Source organism: Salvelinus sp. IW2-2015, linkage group LG20 (genome assembly GCF_002910315.2).
Source record: "Salvelinus sp. IW2-2015 linkage group LG20, ASM291031v2, whole genome shotgun sequence".
Lineage (NCBI taxonomy): Eukaryota > Metazoa > Chordata > Actinopteri > Salmoniformes > Salmonidae > Salvelinus > Salvelinus sp. IW2-2015.
Genome location: NC_036860.1, coordinates 67,635,740 through 67,661,489, shown reverse-complemented (window position 1 = coordinate 67,661,489; position 25,750 = coordinate 67,635,740). Strand labels below are relative to the sequence as shown.

The window sequence follows — 25,750 nt, the reverse complement described above, 5'->3', positions numbered from 1 at the left end:
AGACTGCCAGGTAGCCTAGAGCAGCCTACTGATGACAACCACAGCTGCAGGTAGCCTAGCAGCAGCCTACTGATGACAACCAGCAGCTGCCAGGTAGCCTAGAGCAGCCTACTGATGACAACACAGCTGCAGGTAGCCTAGAGCAGAATCTGATCCCATCTGGTCCAGGGAAAGCTATGTATTTATAACCTAAATTAGGCACATTTTATTTGTGTTCTGAGAAAAGTGAATGTCATCAAATTTGGTTTATATTCAAACTTCAGGGGGTTAGGCTACCTACGCCTTTTTAATCCAAGATAATTGACAGGAATTGAATCAATCAACACAATGGTGATGAAATACTGTGAGTATTTTTTTAAATTACAGATGCAAAGCGTCTTCATGATGCAACCCTGCATACAGCCAGTCTAGCCCTGTTTTAGTTTTTGTCCAATCGCAGTTGGTTGTCTCTTTGTCTGTGTAAAGGGTGTTTTCATCGTTCCTGAGGCCAGGAGTTTTAATTTATAAACCGTATGATCAGATTTAGAGAAGTAATCTGGTTTCCATCATAGCCCATATAAAACCTTAAATAAAATAAATAAATAAATATAATAATATATATTTTTTACAGTAGATGTATTACTACATTATACGCTACAAACCGCAGTTGGTTAGGGCAGCCCTACTACCTCAACTCTCCCCAGGAAAACAACCCCCCCCCCCCCCCCCCCCCCCCCCCGACCACCACTTCCATAGTTTTACGTGGCTCAGTGCAACCAGATGCTACTGCGACATTTTCAGAATGTTAACAGGCTGTTACTGCAATTCAGGTAAAAACACAATAAAACAAGTCTATACATTCAGCTGTTTCAAGAACATGGCTCTACTATTACCATTTAGTCTGTAGCAATGTTGGCTTAATGAGACAATTCTTGTTTTAGACTGCCCGTGCTTCGGGGGTGGGCGGGGGGGCAACTATCAGCGTGGGTATCGAGCGCTACCTCTGGAGGTACTGGTTGAGACGTAGCAAGTCCGCTAGTTTACATTTGAGTAATATGTTTAGCAGACTGTATTTTTAGAAAGTGTATGTTCATGTGAAGAGCTCTAAGAGTGTTCAGAAATGTTGATTGACAGGCTGAGAGGCAAAAACAACCATTATAATGAATAAAGTCATACCGTATATTTAAATCACTACTACTCTGATGAAACACTGTGAATCTTTTGTGCGCTATGAAAATATGCCCACAAATTTTGAAGAGTGGAATTTCCTAGTGTCTCTTCCCTAGGTGTGACTCAGATAACATAGTGGGCCTTTCCTTCTCTCTCCCCTAGTGTGCGACTCAGATTAACATAGTGGGCCTTTCTTCTCTCTCCCTAGTGTGCGACTCAGATAACATAGTGGGCCTTTCCTTTTCTCTCCCCTAGTGTGTGACTCAGATAAACATAGTGGGGCCTTCTTCTCTCTCCCCTAGTGTGCGACTCAGATTAACATAGTGGGCCTTTCCTCTCTCTCTCCCTAGTGTGTGACTCAGATTAACATAGTGGGGCCTCCTTCTCTCTCCACTAGTGTGTGACTCAGAATAACATAGTGGGGCCTTTCCTTCTCTCTCCCCTAGTGTGCGACTCAGATTAACATAGTGGGCCTTTCCTTCTCTCTCCCCTAGTGTGCGACTCAGATTAACATATGGGGCCTTTCCTTCTCTCTCCCCTAGTGTGCGACTTCAGATTAACATAGTGGGGCCTTCCTTCTCTCCTCACTAGTGTGTGGACTCAGTTAACAAGTGGGGCCTTTCCCTTCTCTCATCCACTAGTGTGTGTGAGCTCAATTAACATAGTGGGGCCTTTCCTTCTCTCTCCCCTAGTGTGTGACTCAGATTAACATAGTGGGGCCTTTCCTTCTCTCTCCCCTAGTGTGTGACTCAGCATTAACATAGTTGGGCCTTTCCTTCTCTCTCCACTATGTGTGTGACTCAGATTAAACATAGTGGCGGCCTTTCCTTCTCTCTCCCCTAGTGTGTTGACTCAGATTAACATGATTGTCCTTCTCTCCTCTCCCCCTAGTGTTGACTTAGATTAACATAGTGGGGCCTTTCCTTCACTTTCCCCTAGTGTGTGACTCAGATTAACATAGTGGGCCTTTCCTTCTCTCTCCCCTGTGGTGTGACTTAGATTAACATAGTGGGGCCTTTCCTTCACTTTCCCCTAGTTTGACTCAGATTAACATAGTGGGGCTTTCCTTCTCTCTCCACTAGTGTGTGACTCAGTACATAGTGGGGCCTTTCCTTCTTCTCTCCCCTATGTGTGGACTTAGATAACATATGTGGGGCCTTTCCTCTCTCTCCCCTAGTGGGTGACTCAGATTTAACATAGTGGGGCCTTTCCTTCTCTCTCCCCTAGTTGTGACTTGATATTAACATAGTGGGGCCTTTCCTTCACTTTCCCCTAGTGTGTGACTCAGATTAACATAGTGGCGCTTCCTCTCTCTCCCCTAGTGTGTACTTAAGTAACAAGTGGCCTTTCCTCACTTTCCCCTAGTGTGACCAGATAAACATAGTGAGGCTTTCCTTCACTTCCCCTAGTTGATCTCTAAACATAGTAGCCTCCTTCTCTCTCTGCTAGTGTGTGTGTTGGTGATTATTGCCGTTGAAGCAGAAAATCCAAAACATTATAAAATAGAAAGACAAAAAATTAATGAATCAATTATCAAATGATTCACTGGGAGGATTAGATCTTCAAAGAAACTATTCATCTTCCCACACACACACAACACACAGTCTCTCTCTTTCCCACTCTGCCCTGTTCCCTCTCTCCCTTCCTCTGCGGAGTGTGTTGGCTGGGGAATGTGCTGAGATGTTCATTCCAGATTAGCTGGGGTGTGTCTGTGTGTTTGAGCCTGGCCCTCCTCGGCTCTTTATCCTCTGTGTCTTGGCCTTGACTGCCACCCTCCCACAGCCTGTGTGACGATGCCTAAGCAGTACAGGGCTGGATGGCCTTACCACGTTACCGTTTCTCTCCCAGAGAGGAGTCGTGTGGCTCTTTTTTGATTTGTTGACAGCAGACTGTGTGAGTGGAGGCAGCAGGAAGCACCTGTGTAGAATACAGATGTGTGTCTTGTCCTCTGGGAGTCTTTCTGGCTACTCTGACTGCATGAAGCATTCATGTCACCTTTACTGCTGGTCTGCTCCTCTCGCTCTCTCTCAGCAGAACTGTTAGTCTAATGGTGAAAACAGATTGATTTAATGACATTTTTTTTTTGTTGTCTGAATTAAATTAAAGGTTAATGGTTGGTTAAAAGTAATAGAGCTCCCATTCGAAATTCATTATCAGGAGCCATCCATTTTAAACCACTGTCCACACCCTCTCTTCTTTATAGTTAGATACCGCTTGGTCTATATACCCGGCGGGCTATATACCCCCCTGGCTTATATACCCCGGCTGTCGTATATTACCACACAGACGTATCAAGACAGATAGTTGAGATCAGGCAAGTAAATGCACGTTTTGCTCTAGTTTGACTAGGAAAGTCAGCTGAATGGGAGTAACACGGGTGAAAGATTGTATAGCGTCTGAAACTGAACGTGTATGTCGGACGGCAAAGGTCATAGTGAATGATTTTAAAATAAACAAAAAACATATATACACCGGTGTATTTAGACGGACGGCACGTTCACAACCCTGCGTTAGACTGAGTCTGTATGATACAACAACTTATCTCTTCATCAACGTGACGGAGACTACTAATGATCCCCTCTTCAGTACCACAACCGTTCAGAGAAGGTCACGGCACTGAACCTTATCAGGGTTGTGGAACAACGGGGCCGGAAGAGGACCGGAAATAAAGAGAAGTCATGTTAAACAGGATGGGATCAGACATGGTTGGTACTGTTGTAGACGTGTGTTAAACAGGATCAGACATGTTGGTACTGTTGTAGACGTGTGTTAAACAGGATCAGACGTGTTGGTACTGTTGTAGACTGTGTGTTAACAGGATCAGACATGTTGTACTGTTGTAGACGTGTGTTAACAGGGTCAGACATGTTGGTACTGTTGTAGACGTGTGTTAACAGGGTCAGACATGTTGGTACTGTTGTAGACGTGTGTTAACAGGATCAGACATGTTGGTATTGTTGTAAGACGTGTGTTAAACAGGATCAACATGTTGGTACTGTTGAACGTGTGTTAACAGATCAGACATGTTGGTACGTTGTAGACGTGTGTTAACAGGGTCAGACATGTTGGTACTGTTGTAGACGTGTGTTAACAGGATCAAGACATGTGTGGTATTGTTGTAGACGTGTGTTAAACAGGATCAGACATGGTTGGTACTGTTGTAAGACTGTGTTAACAGGGTCAGACATGTTGGTACTGTTGTAGACGTGTGTTAACAGGATCAGACATGTTGGTATTGTTGTAGACGTGTGGTTAAACAGGATCAGACATGTTGGTACTGTTGTAGACGTGTGTTAAACAGGATCAGACATGTTGGTACTGTTGTAGACGTGTGTTAAACAGGATCAGACATGTTGGTACTGTTGTAGACGTGTGTTAACAGTCAGACATGTTGGTACTGTTGTAGACGTGTGTTAAACAGGATCAGACAGGTTGGTACTTTGTAGACGTGTGTTAACAGGTCAGACATGTTGGTACTGTTGTAGACGTGTTGTTAACAGGTCAGACATGTTGGTACTGTTGTAGACGGTTTAAACAGGGTCAGACATGTTGGTACTGTTGTAGACGTGTGTTAAACAGGATCAGACATGTTGGTACTGTTGTAGACGTGTGTTAACAGGGTCAGACATTGTGTACTGTTGTAGACGTGTGTTAAACAGATCAGACATGTTGTACTGTTGTAGACGTGTGTTAACAGGGTCAGACCATGTTGGTACTGTTGTAAGAAGTGTGTTAACAGGGTCAGACATGTTGTGGTACTGTTGTAGACGTGCTGTTAACAGGGTCAGACATGGTGTACTGTTGTAGACGTGTGTTAACAGGATCAGACATGTTGGACTGTTGTAGACGTGTGTTAAACAGGATCAGACATGTTGGTACTGTTGTAGACGTGTGTTAACAGGGTCAGACATGTTGGTACTGTTGTAGAACGTGTGTTAACAGGGTCAGACATGTTGGTACTGTTAGTAACGTGTGTTAAACAGGATCAGACATGTTGTACTGTTGTAGACGTGTTAACAGGATCAGACATGTTGGTACTGTTGTAGACAGTGTGTTAAACAGGATCAGACGCTGTTTGGTACTGTTGTAGACGTGTGTTAAACAGGATCAGACATGTTGGTATTGTTGAAGACGTGTGTTAACCAGGTCAGACATGTGGTACTGTTTTAGAAGTGTGTTAACGAGGTCAGACATGTTGGTACTGTTGTAGACGTGTGTTAACAGGGTCAGACATGTGTACTGTTTGAGACGTGTGTAACAGGATCAGACATGTTGGTACTGTTGTAGACGTGTGTTAAACAGGATCAGACATGTGGTACTGTTGTAGACGTGTGTTAACAGGGTCAGACATGATGGTGGTACTGTTGTAGACGTGTGTTAACAGGGTCAGACATGGTGGTACTGTTGTAGACGTTGTTAAACAGGATCAGACATGTTGGTACTGTTGTAGACGTGTGTTAACAGGATCAGACATGTTGGTACTGTTTAGACGTGTGTTAACAGGATCAGACGTGTTGTTACTGTTGTAGACGTGTGTTAAACAGGATCAGACATGTTGGTATTGTTGAAGACGTGTGTTAACAGGATGGGGTCAGGCGTGTTGGTACTGTTGTAGACGTGTTGTAACAGGGTCAGGACGCCTGTTAACACACGTCTACAACAGTACCAACATGTCTGATCCTGTTAACACACGTCTACAACAGTACCAACACGTCTGATCCTGTTTAACACACGTCTACAACAGTACCAACATGTCTGATCCTGTTTAACACACGTCTACAACAGTACCAACCATGTCTGATCCCATCCTGTTTAACATGACTTCTCTTTATTTCCGGTCCTCCTTCCGGCCCCGTTGTTCCACCAACCCTGATAAGGTTCAGTGCCGTGACCTCTCTGAACGGTTGTGGTACTGAAGAGGGGATCATTAGTAGTCTCCGTCACGTTGATGAAGAGATAAGTTGTTGTATCATACAGACTCAGTCTAACGCAGGTTGTGAACGTGCCGTCCGTCTAAATACACCGGTGTATATATGTTTTTGTTATTTTAAAATCATTCACTATGACCTTTGCCGTCCGACATACACGTTCAGTTCAGACGCTATACACTCTTCACCCGGTTTACCTCCCATTCAGCTGACTTTCCTAGTCAAAACTAGAGCAAAACGTGCATTTACTTGCCTGATCTCAACTATCTGTCTTGATACGTCTGTGTGGTAATATAGCCCAGCCGGGTAATATAGCCCAGCGGGGTAATATAGCCCAGCCGGGTAATATAGACCAGCGGTATCTAACTATAAAGAAGAGAGGGTGTGGACAGTGGTTTAAAATGGATGGCCTCCTGATAATGAATTTCGAATGGGAGCTCTATTACTTTTAACCAACCATTAACCTTTAATTTAATTCAGACAACAAAAAAAAAATGTCATTAAATCAATCTGTTTTCACCATTAGACTAACAGTTCTGCTGAGAGAGAGCGAGAGGAGCAGACCAGCAGTAAAGGTGACATGATGCTTCATGCAGTCAGAGTAGCCAGAAAGACTCCCAGAGGACAAGACACACATCTGTATTCTACACAGGTGCTTCCTGCTGCCTCCACTCACACAGTCTGCTGTCAACAAATCAAAAAAGAGCCACCGACTCCTCTCTGGGAGAGAAACGGTAACGTGGTAAGGCCATCCAGCCCTGTACTGCCTTAGGCATCGTCACACAGGCTGTGGGAGGGTGGCAGTCAAGGCCAAGACACAGAGGATAAAGAGCCGAGGAGGGCCAGGCTCAAACACACAGACACACCCCCAGCTAATCTGGAATGAACATCTCAGCACATTCCCCACGCCAACACACTCCGCAGAGGGAAGGGAGGAAGGAGAACAGGGCAGAGTGGGAAAGAGAGAGACTGTGTGTGTGTGTGTGTGGGAAGATGAATAGTTTACTTTGAAGATCTAATCCTCCCAGTGAATCATTTGATAATTGATTCATTAATTTTTTGTCTTTCTATTTTATAACTGTTTGGATTTTCTGCTTCCAAGGCAATAATCACCAACACACACACTAGCAGAGAGAGAAGGAAAGGCCTCACTATGTTTATCTGAGTCACACTAGGGGAAAGTGAAGGAAAGGCCTCACTATGTTTATCTGAGTCACACTAGGGGAAAGTGAAGGAAAGGCCCCACTATGTTAATCTAAGTCACACACTAGGGGAGAGAGAGGAAAGCCCACTATGTAATCTGAGTCACACACTAGGGGAAAGTGAAGGAAAGGCCCCACTATGTTAATCTAAGTCACACACTAGGGGAGAGAGAAGGAAGGCCCCACTATGTTAATCTGAGTCACACACTAGGGAGAGAGAAGGAAAGGCCCCACTATGTTTATCTAAGTCACACACTAGGGGAAGAGAGAAGGAAGGCCCCACTATGTAATCTGAGTCACACACTAGTGGAGAGAGAAGGAAGGCCCCACTATGTTAATCTGAGTCACACTAGGGGAAGTGAAGGAAAGGCCCCACTATGTTAACTAAGTCACACCTAGGGGAGAGAGAGGAAAGGCCCACTATGTTAATCTGAGTCACACACTAGGGGAAAGTGAAGAAAGGCCCCACTATGTTAATCTAAGCACACACTAGGGGAGAGAGAAGGAAAGGCCCACTATGTTAATCTGAGTCACACACTAGGGGAGAGAGAGGAAAGGCCCACTATGTTAATCTGAGTCACACACTAGTGGAGAGAGAAGGAAAGGCCCCACTATGTTAATCTGAGTCACACACTAGGGAGAGAGAAGGAAAGGCCCACTATGTTAATCTGAGTCACACACTAGGGGAGAGAGAAGGAAAGGCCCCACTATGTTAATCTGAGTCACACACTAGTGGAGAGAGAAGGAAAGGCCCCACTATGTTAACTGAGTCACACACTAGTGGAGAGAGAAGGAAAGGCCCCACTATGTTATATCTGAGTCGCACACTAGGGAGAGAGAAGGAAAGGCCCACTATGTTAATCTGAGTCGCACCTAGGGGAGAGAGAAGGAAAGGCCCACTATGTTAATCTGAGTCGCACACTAGGGGAGAGAGAAGGAAAGGCCCCACTATGTTTATCTGAGTCACACACTAGTGGAGAGAGAAGGAAGGCCCCACTATGTTAATCTGAGTCACACACTAGGGGAGAGAGAGGAAGGCCCACTATGTTAATCTGAGTCGCACACTAGGGGAGAGAGAAGGAAAGGCCCCACTATGTTTATCTGAGTCACACACTAGGGGAGAGAAAGGAAAGGCCCCACTATGTTAATCTGAGTCGCACACTAGGGGAGAGAGAAGGAAAGGCCCACTATGTTAATCTGAGTCGCACACTAGGGGAGAGAGAAGGAAAGGCCCACTATGTTAATCTGAGTCACACTAGGAAGAGACACTAGGAAATTCCACTCCAATTTGTGGCATAAATTTTATAGCCACAAAAAGATTCCACAGTGTTTCATCAGAGTAGTAGTGATTAAATATACGGTATGACTTTATTCATTATAATGGTTGTTTTTCCTCAGCCTGTCAATCAACATTCTGAACACTCTTAGAGCCTCTTCACATGAACTACACCTTCCTAAAAATACAGTCTGCTAAACATATTATCAAATGTAAACTAGCGACTTGCTACGTCTCACCAGTACTCCAGAGGTAGCGCTCGATACCACGCTGATAGTTGCCCCCCCCCCACCCCGAAGCACGGCAGTCTAAACAGAATTGTCTCATTAAGCCAACATTGCTACAGACTAAATGGTAATAGTAGAGCCATGTTCTTGAACAGCTGAATGTATAGACTTGTTTTATTGTGTTTTTACCTGATTGCAGTACAGCCTGTTACATTCTGAAAATGTCGCAGTAGCATCTGGTTGCACTGAGCCACGTAAAACTATGGAAAGTGGTGGTCGGGGGGGGGGGGGGGGGGGGGGTTGTTTTCCTGGGAGAGTTGAGGTAGTAGGCTGCCCTAACCAACTGCGGTTGTAGCGTATAATGTAGTAATACATCTACTGTAAAAAATATAATATATATATTTTATTATTTATTTATTTAAGGTTTTATATGGGCTATGATGGAACCAGATTACTTCTCTAAATCTGATCATACGGTTTATAAATAAAAAACTCCTGGCCCTAGGAACGATGAAAACAAACCCTTTACACAGACAAAGAGACAACTGCGATTGGACAAAAACTAAAACAGGGCTAGACTGGCTGTATGCAGGGTTGCATCATGAAGACCTTTGCATCTGTAATTTAAAAAAATACTCACAGTATTTCATCACCATTGTGTTGATTGATTCATTCCTGTCAATTATCTTGGATTAAAAAGGCGTAGGTAGCCTAACCACCTGAAGTTTGAAATATAAACCAATTTGATGACATTCACATTTTCTCAGCACAATAATGTGCCTATTTAGGTTATAAATACATAGCTTTCCCCTGGACCAGATGGGATCAGATTCTGCTCTAGGCTACCTGCAGCTGTGGTTGTCATCAAGTAGGCTGCTACTAGGCTACCTGCAAGCTGTGGTTGTCATCAGTAGGCTGCTCTAGGCTACCTGCAGCTGTGGTTGTCATCAGTAGGCTGCTCTAGGCTACCTGCAGCTGTTGGTTGTCAATCCAGTCCGGCTGCTCTAGGCTACCTGCAGCTGTGGTTGTCATCAGTAGGCTGCTCTAGGCTACCTGCAGCTGTGGTTGTCATCAGTAGGCTGCTCTAGGCTACCTGCAGCTGTGGTGGTCATCAGTAGGCTGCTCTAGGCTACCTGCAGCTGTGGTTGTTATCAGTAGGCTGCTCTAGGCTACCTGCAGCTGTGGTTGTTATCAGTAGGCTGCTCTAGGCTACCTGCAGCTGTGGTTGTTATCAGTAGGCTACCTGCAGCAAATCATGATGCATTTCATTAAAATATATTTTTTTAAATGGTGGTGGTATGGGCTCCCATATAAAATAGCTAATTGCAGTGAATTCACTTATACCCACATTCAGTCGCAACTTGCTTTTGCCACAATTGAAGACATGCTATTACCAACTCTGCGCTTTTGTCTTGAAGCCAAAACTTAATGAGTATCCTACAGATGAGAAAATAAACCCTTTAATTGTCTGCACATACATTCTTGTGAATCGTTGCGTCATTCAGTAGTGTACTACGGTTTGGCTGCATCATTCAGTACGGTTTAGAAGCAACGTTCTAAACCCCCCCCCCCCCGATGACTTCTTGCTGACCCTGTTGGTCTCTTCAGAGACGTTCGAACGGGTTCAAGTCCGGGCTCTGGCTGGGCCACTAAAGGATATTCAGAGACTAGTCCCGAAGCCACTCCTGCATTGTCTTGGCTGTGTGCCTAGGGTCCTCCTGACAGAAGGTGAACCTTCACCCCAGTCTGAGGTCCCGATTGCTCTAGAGCAGGTTTTCATCAAGGATCTCTGTACTTTTCTCTGTTCATCTTTTCCTTGATCCTGACTAGTCTCCCCGTCCCTGCTGCAGAAAAACCTTCCCACAGCATGATGCTGCCACCACCATTCTTCACTGTAGGGATGGTGCCAGGTTTCCTTCAGACGTGATGCTTGGCATTCAGGCCAAAGAGTTCAATCTTGGTTTCGTCAGACCAGAGAATCTTGTTTCTCATGGTCAGAGTCTTAGGTGCCTTTTGGCAAACTTCAAGCGGGCTGTCATGTGCCTTTTACTGAGGAGCGGCTTCTGTCTGGCCACTAACATAAAGGCCTGATTGGTGCAGTGCTGCAGAGATGGTTGTCCTTCTGGAAGGCTCTGTCAGAGTGACCATTGGGTTCTTTGTCACCTCCCTGATCAACCTTCTCTCCCAATTGCTCAGTTTAGCCGGGCGGTCAGCTCTAGGAAGAGTCTTGGTAGTTCCAAACTTCATCCATTCTTAAATGGAGGCCACTGTGTTCTTGGGGACCATCAATGGTGCAGTAATTTTTTGGTGCCATTCCCCAGAACTGTGCCTCGACAAAATCCTGTCTCGGAGCTCTACGGACAATTCCTTCAACCCCATGTCCTAGTTTTTGCTCTGACATGCACTGTCAACTGTGGGACCTTATAGACAGGTGTGTGCACGCCTTTCCAAATCATGTCCAATCAATTGAATTTACCACAGGTGGACTCCAATCAAGTTGTAGAAACATCAAGGATGATCAATGGAAACAGGAAGCACCTGAGCTCAATTTTGAGTCTCATAGAAAAGGGTCTGAATACTCCTCAGATTGCTGAGGATTTTGTATTTTTACTCAATTTTAGAATAAGGCTGTAATGTAACAAAATGTGGAAAAAGTCAAGGGGTTTGAGTACTTTCTAAAGGCGGAAGCCCAGATAATTTATTTATAAATGTCATCATTGGATGGGGTTCGGTAGTTGGGTTAGCCAAGGGACTCATAGGTCAGCATAGCTGTCCTAAGTTGTAAATATAGAGAAGGGGAGTTGCCCGGTAATGTGCATGTATCTTTAAAATCTTGTAATGTYTTCATTACTGTCCATCATAAATCGGCAAGCGTATGGATTCCTTATTTGGACCATTGGGGGTAGATGATAAAGGCCACACTCCAGATCGCAAGGCATTATTGTGAAATATTGGAGTACAGGCATGAGATTTTGATTCCCAGTTATATTGTTTTGCAACTTGGCGCCAAATAGAAATTGTGAGCATTAATAGGACCAAAGCGTAGTTTACATTGTCTAAGGAATATACAGTATCCGTGAATACCACCTCTTCCAGGGCAATAGGAGATACCATATTATATTAAGGGACCGATCAATGAAGACCACCTCTTCCAGGGCAATAGGAGACACCATATTTCTCTTTACTCAGCCAGGGGGCTGAAGAATCATGTCTAAACCAATTTAGGATGGGGTGAAATGCTAGTGCCTGGAAATACAATTTAAAGTTTGGTACGTGATAGTACTTTTTAAATGTTTTATTCGGGATCGTTAACCTTGCCATATAAATGTTGAATCCACACTAGGAATTGTATCCCAATAGCCAAAAGGGGGAACCATGGGAAGCACTGAACTACAGAAATTCTGCCGTGGCAATGTATACATTTTGACAATAGGTATCTGCCGGTTAAAGCAACTGGGATATTATTCCATCTAAAGAGGTCGGATTTAATTTATTTGAGCGTTCTGTTAAAGTTTCTGGCAATGGTTTTATCTAAAGGAAGGAAATATATCTACAAGCATTTAAAATGGGAAACGATTGTGATTCCATAAGTAGAGATGGAGTTCTTACTGCAGCATTGAAAGTCCAAGAACACAGTGGCCTCCATCATTCTTATATGGAAGACGTTTGGAACCAGCAAGAATCTTCGTTAAAACTGGCCACCAGGCCAAACAGAGCAATCGGGGGAGAAGGGCCTTGGTCAGGGAGGGGACCAAGAACCCGACGGTCACTCTGACAACGGTCTAGAGTTCCTCTGTGGAGATGGGATAACCATTGAGGCAAAAATGAACGGAGTAAAGTACAGAGAGATCTTTGATGAAAACCTACTCCAGAGAACTCAGGACCTTAGACTGGGGCAAAGGTTCACCTTCCAACAGTGGCTTCGGGAAAAGTCTCAATGTCCTTGAGTTGCCCAGCCAGAGCCCGGACTTGAACCCGATCAAACATCTCTGGAGAGACCTGAAAATAGCTGTGTAGCAATGCTCCCCCATCCAACCTGACAGAGCTTGAGAGGATCTGCAGAGAAGAATGTGAGAAACTCCCCAAATACAGGTGTGCCAAGCTTGTAGCGTCATACCCAAGAAGACTCGAGGCTGTAATTGCTGCCAAAAGTGCTTCAACAAAGTACTGAGTAAAGGGTCTGAATAATTATATAAATGTATTTCAGTGCTATTTTTATAAAATTAGCAACATTTTTGGGGATATTTTGTGTAGATTGATGAGGGACATTCAAAAAATATATATTTTAGAATAAGGCTGAAACCTAACAAAATATGGAAAAAGTCAAGGGGTCTGAATACTTTCAGAAGGCACTATTTTTATTAATGAAAAGACAATAGATTGTGTAGATAGTTTGAATTCAATTTGTGAGAATGACTTATGCCTGTTTGAGTAGACAGTGTACACTTCTGCTTTAGGATTATGTGCTCAACGGGCATCAATGAGGTTGTAAATCAGAAAGTATACGCTGGAGAGCCTTGGTTGTGTGTGGATTGTAGTCTCGCATGTCCAAAATGACATTCATGTCGGTCACAATAACCAAATGGAATTAAGTTAATGCTAATGATAGAGAGAAAAACAAAATAGGATAATATGAATTTGGAGCGCACACGCATGAATAAAAGGTCATTTTCTTTCCATTTTGAATACATTAAGGGAAGTGTTTCTCCCTTCTTGGTCTTCGCCTTTACCCAAGATGGTGATTGAGTTTCTTATGTATCATTATGAATACACTTAGTTTTGTTTGGGAATGATGAAAAAGTAGCCAGTTTGTACAAATGGTTCTCTATTCTCTATTCTATTCTCTGTGTCCTTTTGAAACAGGTGTGTTTCTTGGAACATGGCTATATAAACATCGTTTCTTGCTAGAATATCAAGACAATTGGAAGGTTTAATAGGACTATTAAGGCCTTTAAAATTCCACGAGAGAATAGCTAGCGTTACCATTGTTAAAAAATATATGTTATTAATAATATTCTCAAAGAAGTCTTGAGCTGCTTTGGCAGAAGAGAATGTGTTGTATTCTGGAAGGTGAGGAAGAGTTTTGCCGGGTGGATGAAGCCATATCTCAGATTTAGCCTACATAGCTTGGATCTCACTTCATTGAATGTTTCCCTCTGTTTTAGCAGTCAGCACTCAGGTCTGGGTAGATGCTGATCCTCTTCTCCACATTAGGTCAGAGCCCTCCCCGATTCCGCTGCAAGGCGAACAATTTGTTCTTTGACTTCTGTGGATTCGTACAATCATACAGCAAGATCAATTCCGGAGAGGACCAGTGCAGTGTTAATTAGCATCATGGGACCCAGCTTCTCCTGCCTGACCAGTTCATAGAAAAGACTGCTCATAAAAGAAGTTGTGTTGCTCGTTTCCACGACAGTTTCAAATCCTATTATCCGCACATTGAATTTAAGTGAATAACTTAAGGTGATTCTATTTTCTCTATTAAGAGATTGATTTCCCTTCTAACTTGGCGCACGTTGTATCCAGGTCATGGAGTTGTACCTCTGTCTCATTGGCTGCCTTCAACTGACTGTCCACTTTAGTTGAATAGGCATACACTTTCAAAAGGGAGCAATGCGAGTGATTCATTTACCAGTTTTAATTGCAAGGGCAGAGGTAATCTCCTCACAAACAATCTCTCGGATACTTGTTACACAATGAATGTGCCACACCTTAATATGGTGTTTACAATTGACAAATTTAGAAAACAAGTCTGTTTATTCGTCGTCATTCAGCAAAAGAAAACCACGATAAGGCCACACGTTTCAACGCATGCCACCGGAACCAGAACCCTGCGAGTTGTTTGTCATTTTTGAACAGTTTGTGSTTACTGGCTAGTGGCTACTGGGACATTTATGGTCAATTTGAGCTGCAGACAAAAGAATTTCACATGACATCCTTGCCTTTTTGTTGTGACTTCCAAAGTCTAATTCTCTTTCACCACCCCGCTCCTCAGACTCTCCTGCATATCTCCTAGTGGGAATAGGGCCTTAGGTGAGTTGGAAAACAAGCTCTGAAGAAAGTCCTTGCTGTTGAATGTGTGACAGCATAGAAGCTATTGCCTTCAGCGATGTTCAAACAGAGAGAAAGAGGGGATTATTTACAGTCTGGTGGCTCCAAGGAGGAAGCAGAAGAGCATCCCGCCCACTAGACCATATGCTAACTGGATAATGATAGCTTACTCGGAGAAGAGCCTCCCTCCCACTAGAACATATGCTAACTGGATAATGATATGCTTTACTCGGAGAAGAGCCTCCCTCCACTAAGAACATATGCTAACTGGATAATGATAGCTTACTAGCAGAAGAGCCTCCCTCCCACTAGAACATATGCTAACTGGATAATGATAGCTTACTAGCAGAAGAGCCTCCCTCCCACTAGAACATATGCTAACTGGATAATGATAGCTTACTAGAACTCAGCATTTCCGGTAACTGAAGTTTGTTTTACAGTGCAAAACATGATACAAAGAAATAAACGTTTTTGGTGTGATAGAAGCGTTCATTTTCCAGAATTGTGTTTTTTCAGGGGGTTTTACCCCTTACCAAAATGAGATAAATATTCTCTGCCCTGCAAAGCAATGCAATCCTCAGCAGCTACCGTTTTCCCCAGTTTCTGCTCCTGACACCAGGTATCTGACACAGATTTGAGCCTATGTATCTGATTACGTTAGAGGACCATATCATCTAGGTCTGTGAATCAAACACATGCTCAGTCACACTGCAAGGTGAGTAAGTGACAAAACAAGAGGACTTTGGGTAAAYCATTTGAATTCAATCACTTTGAAAGCACCCCTTTTGATTTGAATGAAACCTTTCATATTTGCCCATTGTAGAAGTGGTCAGAAAGTGGCTTTTTAGACGTGAAAGTGCTCAAAGTTGTTTCCATTATTTTATTTATGTATATTTTTTTAACCTTAAATGTAAATTCTAAAAACTAGATTTTTTTCATATTCGCATATATTGTAGCAGACCCTATTTTACATCATCTGAAGTTGTGTTGTACCCACCATAGGTTGACACACAACATGTTCTTCAATATATGGATTGACCACCGTTTCATAGTATCTCACATTTACTGTATTAAGGTGGTTAGCTATACCCAGAGGAAAAATATTTGATGGACTTGTACATACAAGAGCTACTAGATTCAACAGCTACTGCTTCTGCATTCCCAACAATTATTCTGAGCCAAAGTATTGCAAAGCATCCGTCAACCTCTTGTTAAAAGCCCTCCCTCCCTTCTGACTTAACCTAACGAAGCCTTGCGACAGCCGACAACTTTTGAAGTTAACAAGCAGAAAAACCCGATTTAGAAATACTGTGGTAATTAGTTTAGTTAGGCCCCTTCCCCTCGTTCTCCAACCCATTCGGGAGCTCAGCCCATCCTATCCTAGCCCAGTCTAGCCAATCCCATCCCGGAGCCAAGCCCATCCTATCATATCTCAAGCCCAGCCAATCCTATCCCAGCCCATTCCGGAGCCCGGTCCAGCCAATCACAGCTCAACTCCGCCCATTACAGAACCCAGCCCAGCCTATTCCGAGTGCCACATGACCCGCTGCCAAGCACCGGAAAGTCCAATAACATTTGGATTTCCCCTCATCCGCTACACATGACTCCAATTACTGACCTCAGGGAAGCTAGGAAACTATAGTCCTGATTGAAGCACCTTGGCCCTGAAGTGGAGAGGAGGGGGGTAGAGGAAGGGTGGTGGGGTGGTGGGGGAAGAAAGAAGGGTGGTGGGGGAAGAAAGAAGGGTGGTGGAGGGGAGAGGGTGGTGGAGGAGGAAAGAGAAGGGTGGTGGAGGAAGAGAGAAGGGTGGTGTTGAACTGCAGCCGGAGGAACAAGCCACAGTTTAAGGCTCCATATGTTGGTAAGGGGTGAGAAAGGTTAAAGAGGAGAGGGGAGGATGGAAAGAGGAGGAGGCTGGTACACTGCAGCCCGAGGAGCAAGTCACAGATTAAAGCTCCATATACATGGAGGTAACCAGAGAGCATTAACCGCTGCTGTGCCATCATTTAAAAACAACCACAGAGGAAGGAGAAAAGAAACAGAGCAAGCTGCCATCCATATTGGGACCCTATTCCATACAAAATGCGCTACTTTTGACCAGAGTAGTATGGGCCCTGGTCAAAAGTACTGCACTTAAAAGGGAATATGATGCCAATTGGGATGCAACCGAGGAGGGGCAGGCAGGCCGGAGAGGAAGGCCTGAGGTTTATTATAGGAGCTCGTTCATCCGTCCCTCCCTCCCTCCCTCCCTCCCTCCAGCCCTAAAGCCTCCATATGGCCACCAGACACCGCTGCATTAGAGAAGGACATAAACATTAACGTCCCATGTGACTTCATATCAGTGACACTTCTCAGAAATTAAATAAGAGCCATGGCAAGTAGCTTACGGCTGTCATGGCTGGTTGCAGCATGCAAGCAGTGTCAAACATGCACCAGTGTGTCACAGACACACAGACAGACAGACACACAGACAGACACACAGACAGACAGACAGACAAGAGCAGGAGAGAGAGGCAGACTTGGCTATAAGTGAGAGAGGGTTAAAGGGCTAGAATTATCCTGTCTCTTATTAAAAAGCAGGCATTTGGAAACCACAGCCACTCTGTCTCATGCACTCTGGGTGTTAATCCCAAACGGTACCCTATTCACTTTATAGTGTACTACTTTGACCAGGGTCCATAGAGCTGGGGTAAAAATGAGTTCACTACAGCGAATAGGATGCCATTTGGGATGCACCTGGACCAACACAGCTTCCCACATCCCGGCCATCTAGAACATCTCACTAACCAGTCAGCCTCTCTGCTCTGGTAATGTCATCTCTCACACATTTTTCACCTTTCTAAACGTCTCAACAGCTGATAGACTACTAGTTATCAATTTCATAGCAGCAGGTCCACGGAGGAGTCTGGTCTACATGGTAGTGCTGCGGACTCCAGACCACACATACCTCGAGATAGTGGTCCAAGCACTGTCTCAGTCACTCTCCTGTGTGCCCCTGACATTTGAATCTCTTCATCTACTTCCTTATCCTACCATTAAAACCAGAAGAAAAAAAAGTCTCACCATCCATGGCCTGGCGGAGCACCTGCAGCTTCCTCTGCTTCTCCTTGATGCGGTCATAGGCTGAGGTCAGATCTGAGTTGACCGCCAGGGGTGAGTGGTGGTGGGCCTTCGTCCTGGGTGTCTCCAATCCCCCAAAGTCTGAGTAGCGGTTCTCCCTGTCTCGATCCCGGTACACCCGGGAGGCTGACTTGTGCCTTCCCCCTGAGCGGGTACTGAGGGCACTGCTACCCCGCCTGGCATCCTCAAGGGCTCCAAAGCGGAGCATATCCGGGTCTATGTGGGCCAGGTCTACAGAAGACGCCCAGTTCTTCTTGTGTTGGGCTGTTGAGTCTCCTCTATAGGGCAGGGACCTCCTGTCCAGCTCTACCGGCCTGCCTCTCTGCTGGGGCTCGAGGTCTGCGGAGGACTCTGACCCAGGATGGTAGTCCGATGGCGGGTAGGGACCAGGCAGGGCCCCCTCACCTCTCAGGAGGTCCTGGATGGGGAGGGAACCCATGGAGCGACTCAGGCCACGGTTCAGAGATGCCTGCTCCTGACTACGAGCCTTGTAACGCTCCAGTACCCTCGGGGCTGCACTCCTCCCTGAGGGGAAAGACAGAAGGTAGATCAGACAACAGGGAAATAACATGCCGTATAGGGACTAATGAGAAAGTGTACCACAGGTGATTGTGTTACACTACATGACCAAAAGTATGTGGACACCTCTTTGTCGAAAATCTCATTCCAAATCATTGGTATTAATATGGAGTTGGTCCCCCTTTGCTGCTATAACTGCCTCAACTCTTCTGGGAAGGCTTTCCACTAGATGTTGGAGCATTGCTACGGGGACATTCAGCCACAAGCATTACTGAGATCGGGGGGGGGGGGGTGTTATTAGGATCCCCATTAGCTGTTGCAAAAGCGGCAACTACTCTTCCTGGGGTCCACACAAAACATGACAATACAGAACTTCAATAGACAAGAACAGCTCAAGGACAGAACAACATACAAATCAAATCAGATTCTTCGGATATCCAAGATGGCGTAGCAGTCAGACGTCTTTGTCTTGTCTCGTCCCATGTATATCTTTTTATATATTTTTCTTCGCATTCTTTTCAATATTTTTCCTAAACCTCAACTTCAAAATACTCTCCTGCAACCCACCTCACCCAATGTGGTGTGGATCTGTTTTTTTCTAAAGTATTTCTATTTACTTCCGAACTGGAATACCTCAACTGAAGCTAGCTAATTAACTAGCTACCAGCTATCAGTCAGCTAACCACTGCTAGCGGTCATCAGCTAACCTTTAGTTCGGAAAGCTCCCGCCAGTTCGTACAACGCGTTTCAAACCAGAACATACCGGACCTCTCTCTCTCTCTCTCTCCATATCCCCGGATTCCTACTGCAAACTCTGAACCTTTTCATCTGGATCATGGCAGCTAGCTAACTGCAACACGGGTTGACAACTCCTTGCTAATGTTTCCGTCCCGGAGCTAGCGCCAACCAACCTGGAGCTAGCCCATACTAGACCCATCTCCCGGCTAGTGCTCCTGGGCTACTCCTGAAGCCCACTCCTTGGCTACAATTTCCGGACCCCTTCTGTCGGTACGGGGCACGGAACCCGGCCGATCCTTCACGACTGGAATACCGACAGGCCCCTCAGGCGCGACGTCCCCTGAAGGCCCATTCTGCTAACCGCGGCCTGCTAGCTATCTATAGCATATTGGACTGTTAGCTGATCCACCGGCCAGTTTCTTGGACCACTATACCCATTTTGCCAATTGGACTTGGACCCCTCTGCTACTTGGAACCCTATTAATTCCACGACTGGTCTAATCGACGTCACTGCGCGAGGAGGCAAAAACAGACTTCCCCCCATCGAGACGTCCATCTAAGGCCCTTATGCTAGCTTGCTAACTGTATGAATCGCCGTGTCCCCAGCCAGCCCAACCACCCACTGGACCCATACGATCACTTGGCTACGCATGCCTCTCCCTAATATCAATATGCCTTGTCCATTACTGTCTTAGTGATTACTGTCGTATTTCACTGTAGAGCCTCTAGCCCTGATCAATATGCCTTAACCAACCATGTTGTTCCACCTCCCACATATGCGATGACATCACCTGGTTTAAACGTCTCTAGAGACTATATCTCTCCCATCATTACTCAATGCCTAGGTTTACCTTTGTCTGTACATTATGCCTTGAATCTATGCTATCGTGCCCAGAAACCTGCTCCCTTTACTCTCTGTTCCAAACGTGCTAGACGGCCAGTTCTTATAGCCTTTAGCCGTACCCTTATCCTACTTCTCCTCTGGTGATGTAGAGGTTAATCCAGGACCTGCAGTGCCAAGCTCCACTCCTACTCCCCAGGTGCTCTCAGTTGTTAACTTCTGCAACTGTAAAAGCCTTGGTTTCATGCATGTTAACATTAGAAGCCTACTCCCTAAGTTTGCTTTATTCACTGCTTTAGCACATTCTGCCAACCCGGATGTCTTAGCCATGTCTGAATCCTGGCTTAGGAAAACCACCAAAAACCCTGACATTTCCATCCCTCACTATAACATTTGCCGCCAAGATAGAACTGCCAAAGGTGGCGGTGTTTCAATCTACTGCAGAGATAGCCTGCAGAGTTCCATCTTACAATCCAGGTCTGTACCAAAACAATTCAAGCTTCTACTTCTAAAAATTCACCTTTCCAGAAACAAGTCTCTCACCGTTGCCGCTTGTTATAGACCACCCTCTGCCCCCAGCTGTGCCCTGGACACCATATGTGAACTGATTTCCACCCCATCCATCTTCTGAGCTCGTGCTGCTAGGTGACCTAAACTGGGACATGCTTAACACCCCGGCCATCCTACAATCTAAGCTTGATGTCCTCAATCTCACACAAATTATCTATGAACTACCAGGTACAACCCCAAATCCATGAACACGGGCACCCTCATAGATATCATCCTAACTACTCGCCCTCCAAATACACCTCTGCTGTTTTCATCCAAGATCTCAGCGATCATTGCGCATTGCCTGCATCCGTAATGGGTCTGCGGTCAAAACGACCACCCTCATCACTGTCAAACGCTCCTAAAATCGACCTGGCCGGGGTATCCTGGAAGGAATTTGACCTCATCCCGTCAGTAGAGAGATGCCTGGTTATTCTTAAAAGTGCCTTCATCTTAAATAAGCATTTTTAGAACCAGGATTACATGGGTCCAAATACTGGCATCCTGACTGGCAATGCACAAACAATACTTTAAATATAAACAATATAATATGGAGATAACTCAAAATACCAATGTGAGAAATGCTGTACTTTATTAATGTTCCAATGGAACCCACCAAAATCATACAATTATTTAATACAAAATATTAACCAAAATCAAGGTTTCAGGTTTCATAATTATTGCATCCTCATTTAGTACTTAGTATAACCACCTCTGGCAAGGAAACAGCATGGAGTCTTTTCCTGTAATGTTTGACAAGGTTAAGGAAACACATTTGGAGGATTTTGGACCATTCCTCTATGCAGATCCTTTCAAGATCCTCACATTCTTGGGTTTGCGCTTATCAACTGCCCTCTTCCACTCAGCCCACAGGTTTTTCGATTGATTGAGGTCCGGCGACTGAGATGGCCATGGCAGAACATTGATTTTGTTGTCACAGAACCATTTCTGTGTGGATCTTAAGGTATGTTTCGGGTCATTGTCTTGTTGGAAAGTCCACCTACGGCCAAGTCCCAGCCTTCTGGCAGAGGCAACCAGATTGTCAGCCAAAATTGCCTGGTACTTGGTGGAATTCATTATGCCATCAATCTTAACCAGTGCCTCTGGAATTAAAACAGCCCCAAAACATCACTGACACCACCATATTTCACCGTGGGTATGAGGTGCCTCTCCTTGTATACATCTCTGTTTCGACGCCAAACATGCCGATGCTGTATCTGACCAAAACTTTCAATTTTGGTCTCATCTGACCAGAGCACCTYCTTCCAATYATAATTTAAATKACGTTTGGCAAACTCCAAGCGCTTGCGTCTGTGTCTTGTGGTCAGAAAGGGCTTTCTTCTGGCAACCCTTCCAAAGAGCCTGTGGTTGTGGAGATGGTGTTTGATAGTGCTTTTTTAAACCTGGTGACCCCAAGACGCCACCAAGGTCKGCAATTCTTTCAGTGATTCTTGGGGATTTTGTTGCTTCTCTCACCATCCTTCTCCCTATCCTGGGGGGCAAAATGCATTTGCATCCTCTACCCGTGAGGTTTAACGGTTCCATATCTTTAGAATGTTTTAATAATTGCCCTGACAGTGCTCAGTGGTATATTCAATCATTTTGGAATCTTCTTGTAGCTATTACCAGATTTATAAAGGTCTACGACCATCTGTCTCTTTTGAACTGCCAGTTCTTTTGTTTTCTTCATGGTGTTGGATGACAGTGGGATATTGCATGTGTTACCTCATTTTTATACCCTAGTGAAACAGGAAGTGATATAATGGCTCAAAATAGTTCCTTAACACTTAGATAAACTTAAATAAGTGGAACTTAATTCCTGGTTTAATTTTGGTAGATGTTATTTACAATAATATTTAAGGGTGCCATTAATTGTGAAACCTTGATTTGGAAGACATACATTTTTAATTAAATTAATAAATTATTTTGTAGGGTTCCATTGAAACATTAATAAAGTACAGTATTTTTCACATGTTGGTATTTTGAGTTTATCTCTATAATTATATTGTTTATATTTGTTTAAGTATTGTTTGTACATTGCCAGTCAGGGGTGCCAGTAATTTTGGAGCCCACTGTAGCCCTTKGTTCACTTCAGACCTGTCTGCCCTTGACCAGCACAAAAACATCCTGTGGCGTTCTGCATTAGCATCGTGATAGCCCCCGTGATATGCAACTTTTCAGGGAAGTTAGGAACCAATACACAGGCAGTTAGGAAAGCTAAGGCTAGCCTTTTCAAACAGAAATTTGCATCCTGTAGTACAAACTCAAAAGTTCTGGGACACTAAAGTCCATGGAGAATAAGAGCACCTCCTCCCAGCTGCCCACTGCACTGAGGCTAGGAAACACTGTCACCACCGATAAATCCACAATAATTGGGATTTTCAATAAGCATTTTTCTACGGCTGGCCATGCTTTCCACCTGGCTACCCCGGTCAATAGCCCTGCGCTCCCCACAGCAACTCGCCCAAACCTCCCCCACTTCTCCTTCACCCAAATCCAGATAGCTGATGTTCTGAAAGGGCTGCAAAATCTGGACCCCTACAAATCAGCTGGGCTAGACAATCTGGACCCTCTCTTTCTCAAAGTATCTGCCGAAATTGTTGCAACCCCTATTACTAGCCTGTTCAACCTCTTTCGTGTCGTCTGAGATTCCCATAGATTGGAAAGCTGCCGCGGTCATCCCCATCTTCAAAGGGTAAGACACTCTAGACCCAAACTGCTACAGACCTATATCTATCCTACCCTGCCTTTCTGAGGTCTTTGAAAGCCAAGTTATCAAACAGATTACCGACCATTTAGAATCCCACCGTACCTTCTCTGCTATGCAATCTGGTTTCCGAGCTGGTCATGGGTGCACATCAGCCACGCTCAAGGTCCTAAACGATATCATAACCRCCATCGATAAGAGACATTACTGTGCAGCCGTATTCATAGACCTGGCTGTCAATCACAACATTCTTATTGGCAGACTCAACAGCCTTGGTTTCTCAAATGATTGCCTTGCTTGGTTCACCAACTACTTCTCCGATAGAGTTCAGTATGTCAAATCGTAGGACCTGTTGTCCGGACCTCTGGCAGTCTCTATGGGGGTGCCACAGGGTTCAATCCTCGGGCCGTTTCTCTTCTCTGTATACATCAATGATGTCGCTCTCGCTGCTGGTGATTCTTTGATCCACCTCTACGCAGACGACAACATTCTGTATACCTCTGGCCCTTCGTTGGACACTGTTAACTAACCCCCAGATGAGCTTCAATGCCATACAACTCTCCTTCCGTGGCCTCCAACTGCAAGTAAAACTAAATGCATGCTCTTCAACTGATCGCTGCCCGCACCTGCCCACCAGCATCACTACTCTGGACGATTCTGACTTAGAATATGTGGACAACTACAAATACCTAGGTGTCTGGTTAGACTGTAAACTCTCCTTCCAGTCTCACATCAAACATCTCCAATCCAAATTAAATCTAGAATCGGTTTCCTATTTCGCAACAAAGCATACTTCACTCATGCTGCCAAACATACCCTCGTAAAACTGACCATCCTACCGATCCTCGACGATGTCCTTTACAAAATAGCCTCCAAAACTCTACTCAACAAACTGGATGTAGTCTATCACAGTGCCATCCGTTTTGTCACCAAAGCCCCATATACTACTCACCACTGCGACCTGTATCTCTCGTTGGCTGGCCCTAGCTTCATACTCGTCGCCAAACCCACTGGCTCCAGGTCATCTACAAGTCTCTGCTAGGTAAAGCCCCGCCTTATCTCAGCTCACTGGTCACCATAGCAGCACCCACCCGTAGCACTCACTCCAGCAGGTATATCTCACTGGTCACCCCCAAAGCCAATTCTTCCTTTGGCCGCCTCTCCTTCCAGTTCTCTGCTGCCAATGACTGGAACGAACTGCAAAAATCTCTGAAGCTGGAGACTCATATCTCCCTCCACTAGCTTTAAGCACCAGCTGTCAGAGCAGCTCACAGATCACTGCACCTGTACATAGCTCATCTGTAAATAGCCCATCCAATCTACCTCATCCCCAAACTATATTTATTTATTTATCTTGCTCCTTTGCACCCCAGTATCTCAACTTGCACATTCATCCTATGCACATCTTACCATTCCAGTGTTTAATTGCTATATTGTAATTACTTTGCCACCATGGCCTATTTATTGCCTTACCTCTCTTATCCTACCTCATTTGCACATGCTGTATATAGATTTTCCTACTGTATTATTGATTGTGTTTGTTTATTCCATGAGTAACTCTGTTGTTTGTGTCGAACTACTTTGCTTTATCTTGGCCAGGTCACAGTTGTAAATGAGAACTTGTTCTCAACTAGCCTACCTGGTTAAATAAAAAAGGTGAAATAAAAAAAAAGACAATTTGTCACATACACATAGTTAGCAGATGTTAATGCGAGTGTAGCGAAATGCTTGTGCTTCTAGTTCCGACCGTGCAGTAATATCTAACAAGTAATCTAACAATTTCACAACAACTAGCTTATACACACACAAGTGTAAAGGAATTAATAAGAATATGTACATTAAAATATATGGATGAGCGATGGCCGAACGGCATAGGCAAGATGCAGTAGATGGTATAGAGTACAGTATATACATTTGAGATGAGTAGTGTATGTAAACATTATATAAAGTGGCATAGTTTAAAGTGACTAGTGATACATTTGTTACATCCAATTTTTTATTATTAAAGTGGCTAGAGATTGAGTCAGTATGTTGGCAGCAGCCACTCAATGTTAGTGATGGCTGTTTAGCAGTCTGATGGCCTTGAGATAAAAGCTTCATGTTGGGTGATTAGGCCTGGCTCGCAGTCGGCGTTACAATTCATCCCAAAGGTGTTTGATGGGGTTGAGGTCAGGGCTCTGTGCATGCCAGTCAAGTTTTTCACAACGATCTTGAAAAAAACATTTCTGTATGGACCTCACTTTGTGCACGTGGGCATTGTCATACTGAAACAGGAAAGGGTGTTCCCCAAACTGTTGCCACACATTTGGGAGCACAGAATTCTATACAGTCATTGTACGCTGTAGCGTTAAGATTACCCTTCACTAAAACGAAGGGGCCTAGCTTGAACCATGAAAAAACAGACCTAGACCATTATTCCTCCACCAATCTTTACATTTGGCAC

General features: G+C 44.6%; 1 protein-coding gene across 4 annotated transcripts in view; it reads right to left on the bottom strand.

Moving 5' to 3' along the window:
• Positions 1-25,750, bottom strand: part of ptpn13 (protein tyrosine phosphatase non-receptor type 13) — a 129,803-nt gene that overhangs the window by 51,044 nt on the left and 53,009 nt on the right. For all 4 annotated transcript variants that reach the window (XM_024013726.2, XM_024013729.2, XM_024013730.2 and 1 more), the window contains exon 7: positions 17,897-18,478. In XM_024013726.2, coding sequence (XP_023869494.1) covers positions 17,897-18,478 — 582 coding nt within the window. The remainder of the gene's footprint in view (positions 1-17,896; positions 18,479-25,750) is intronic.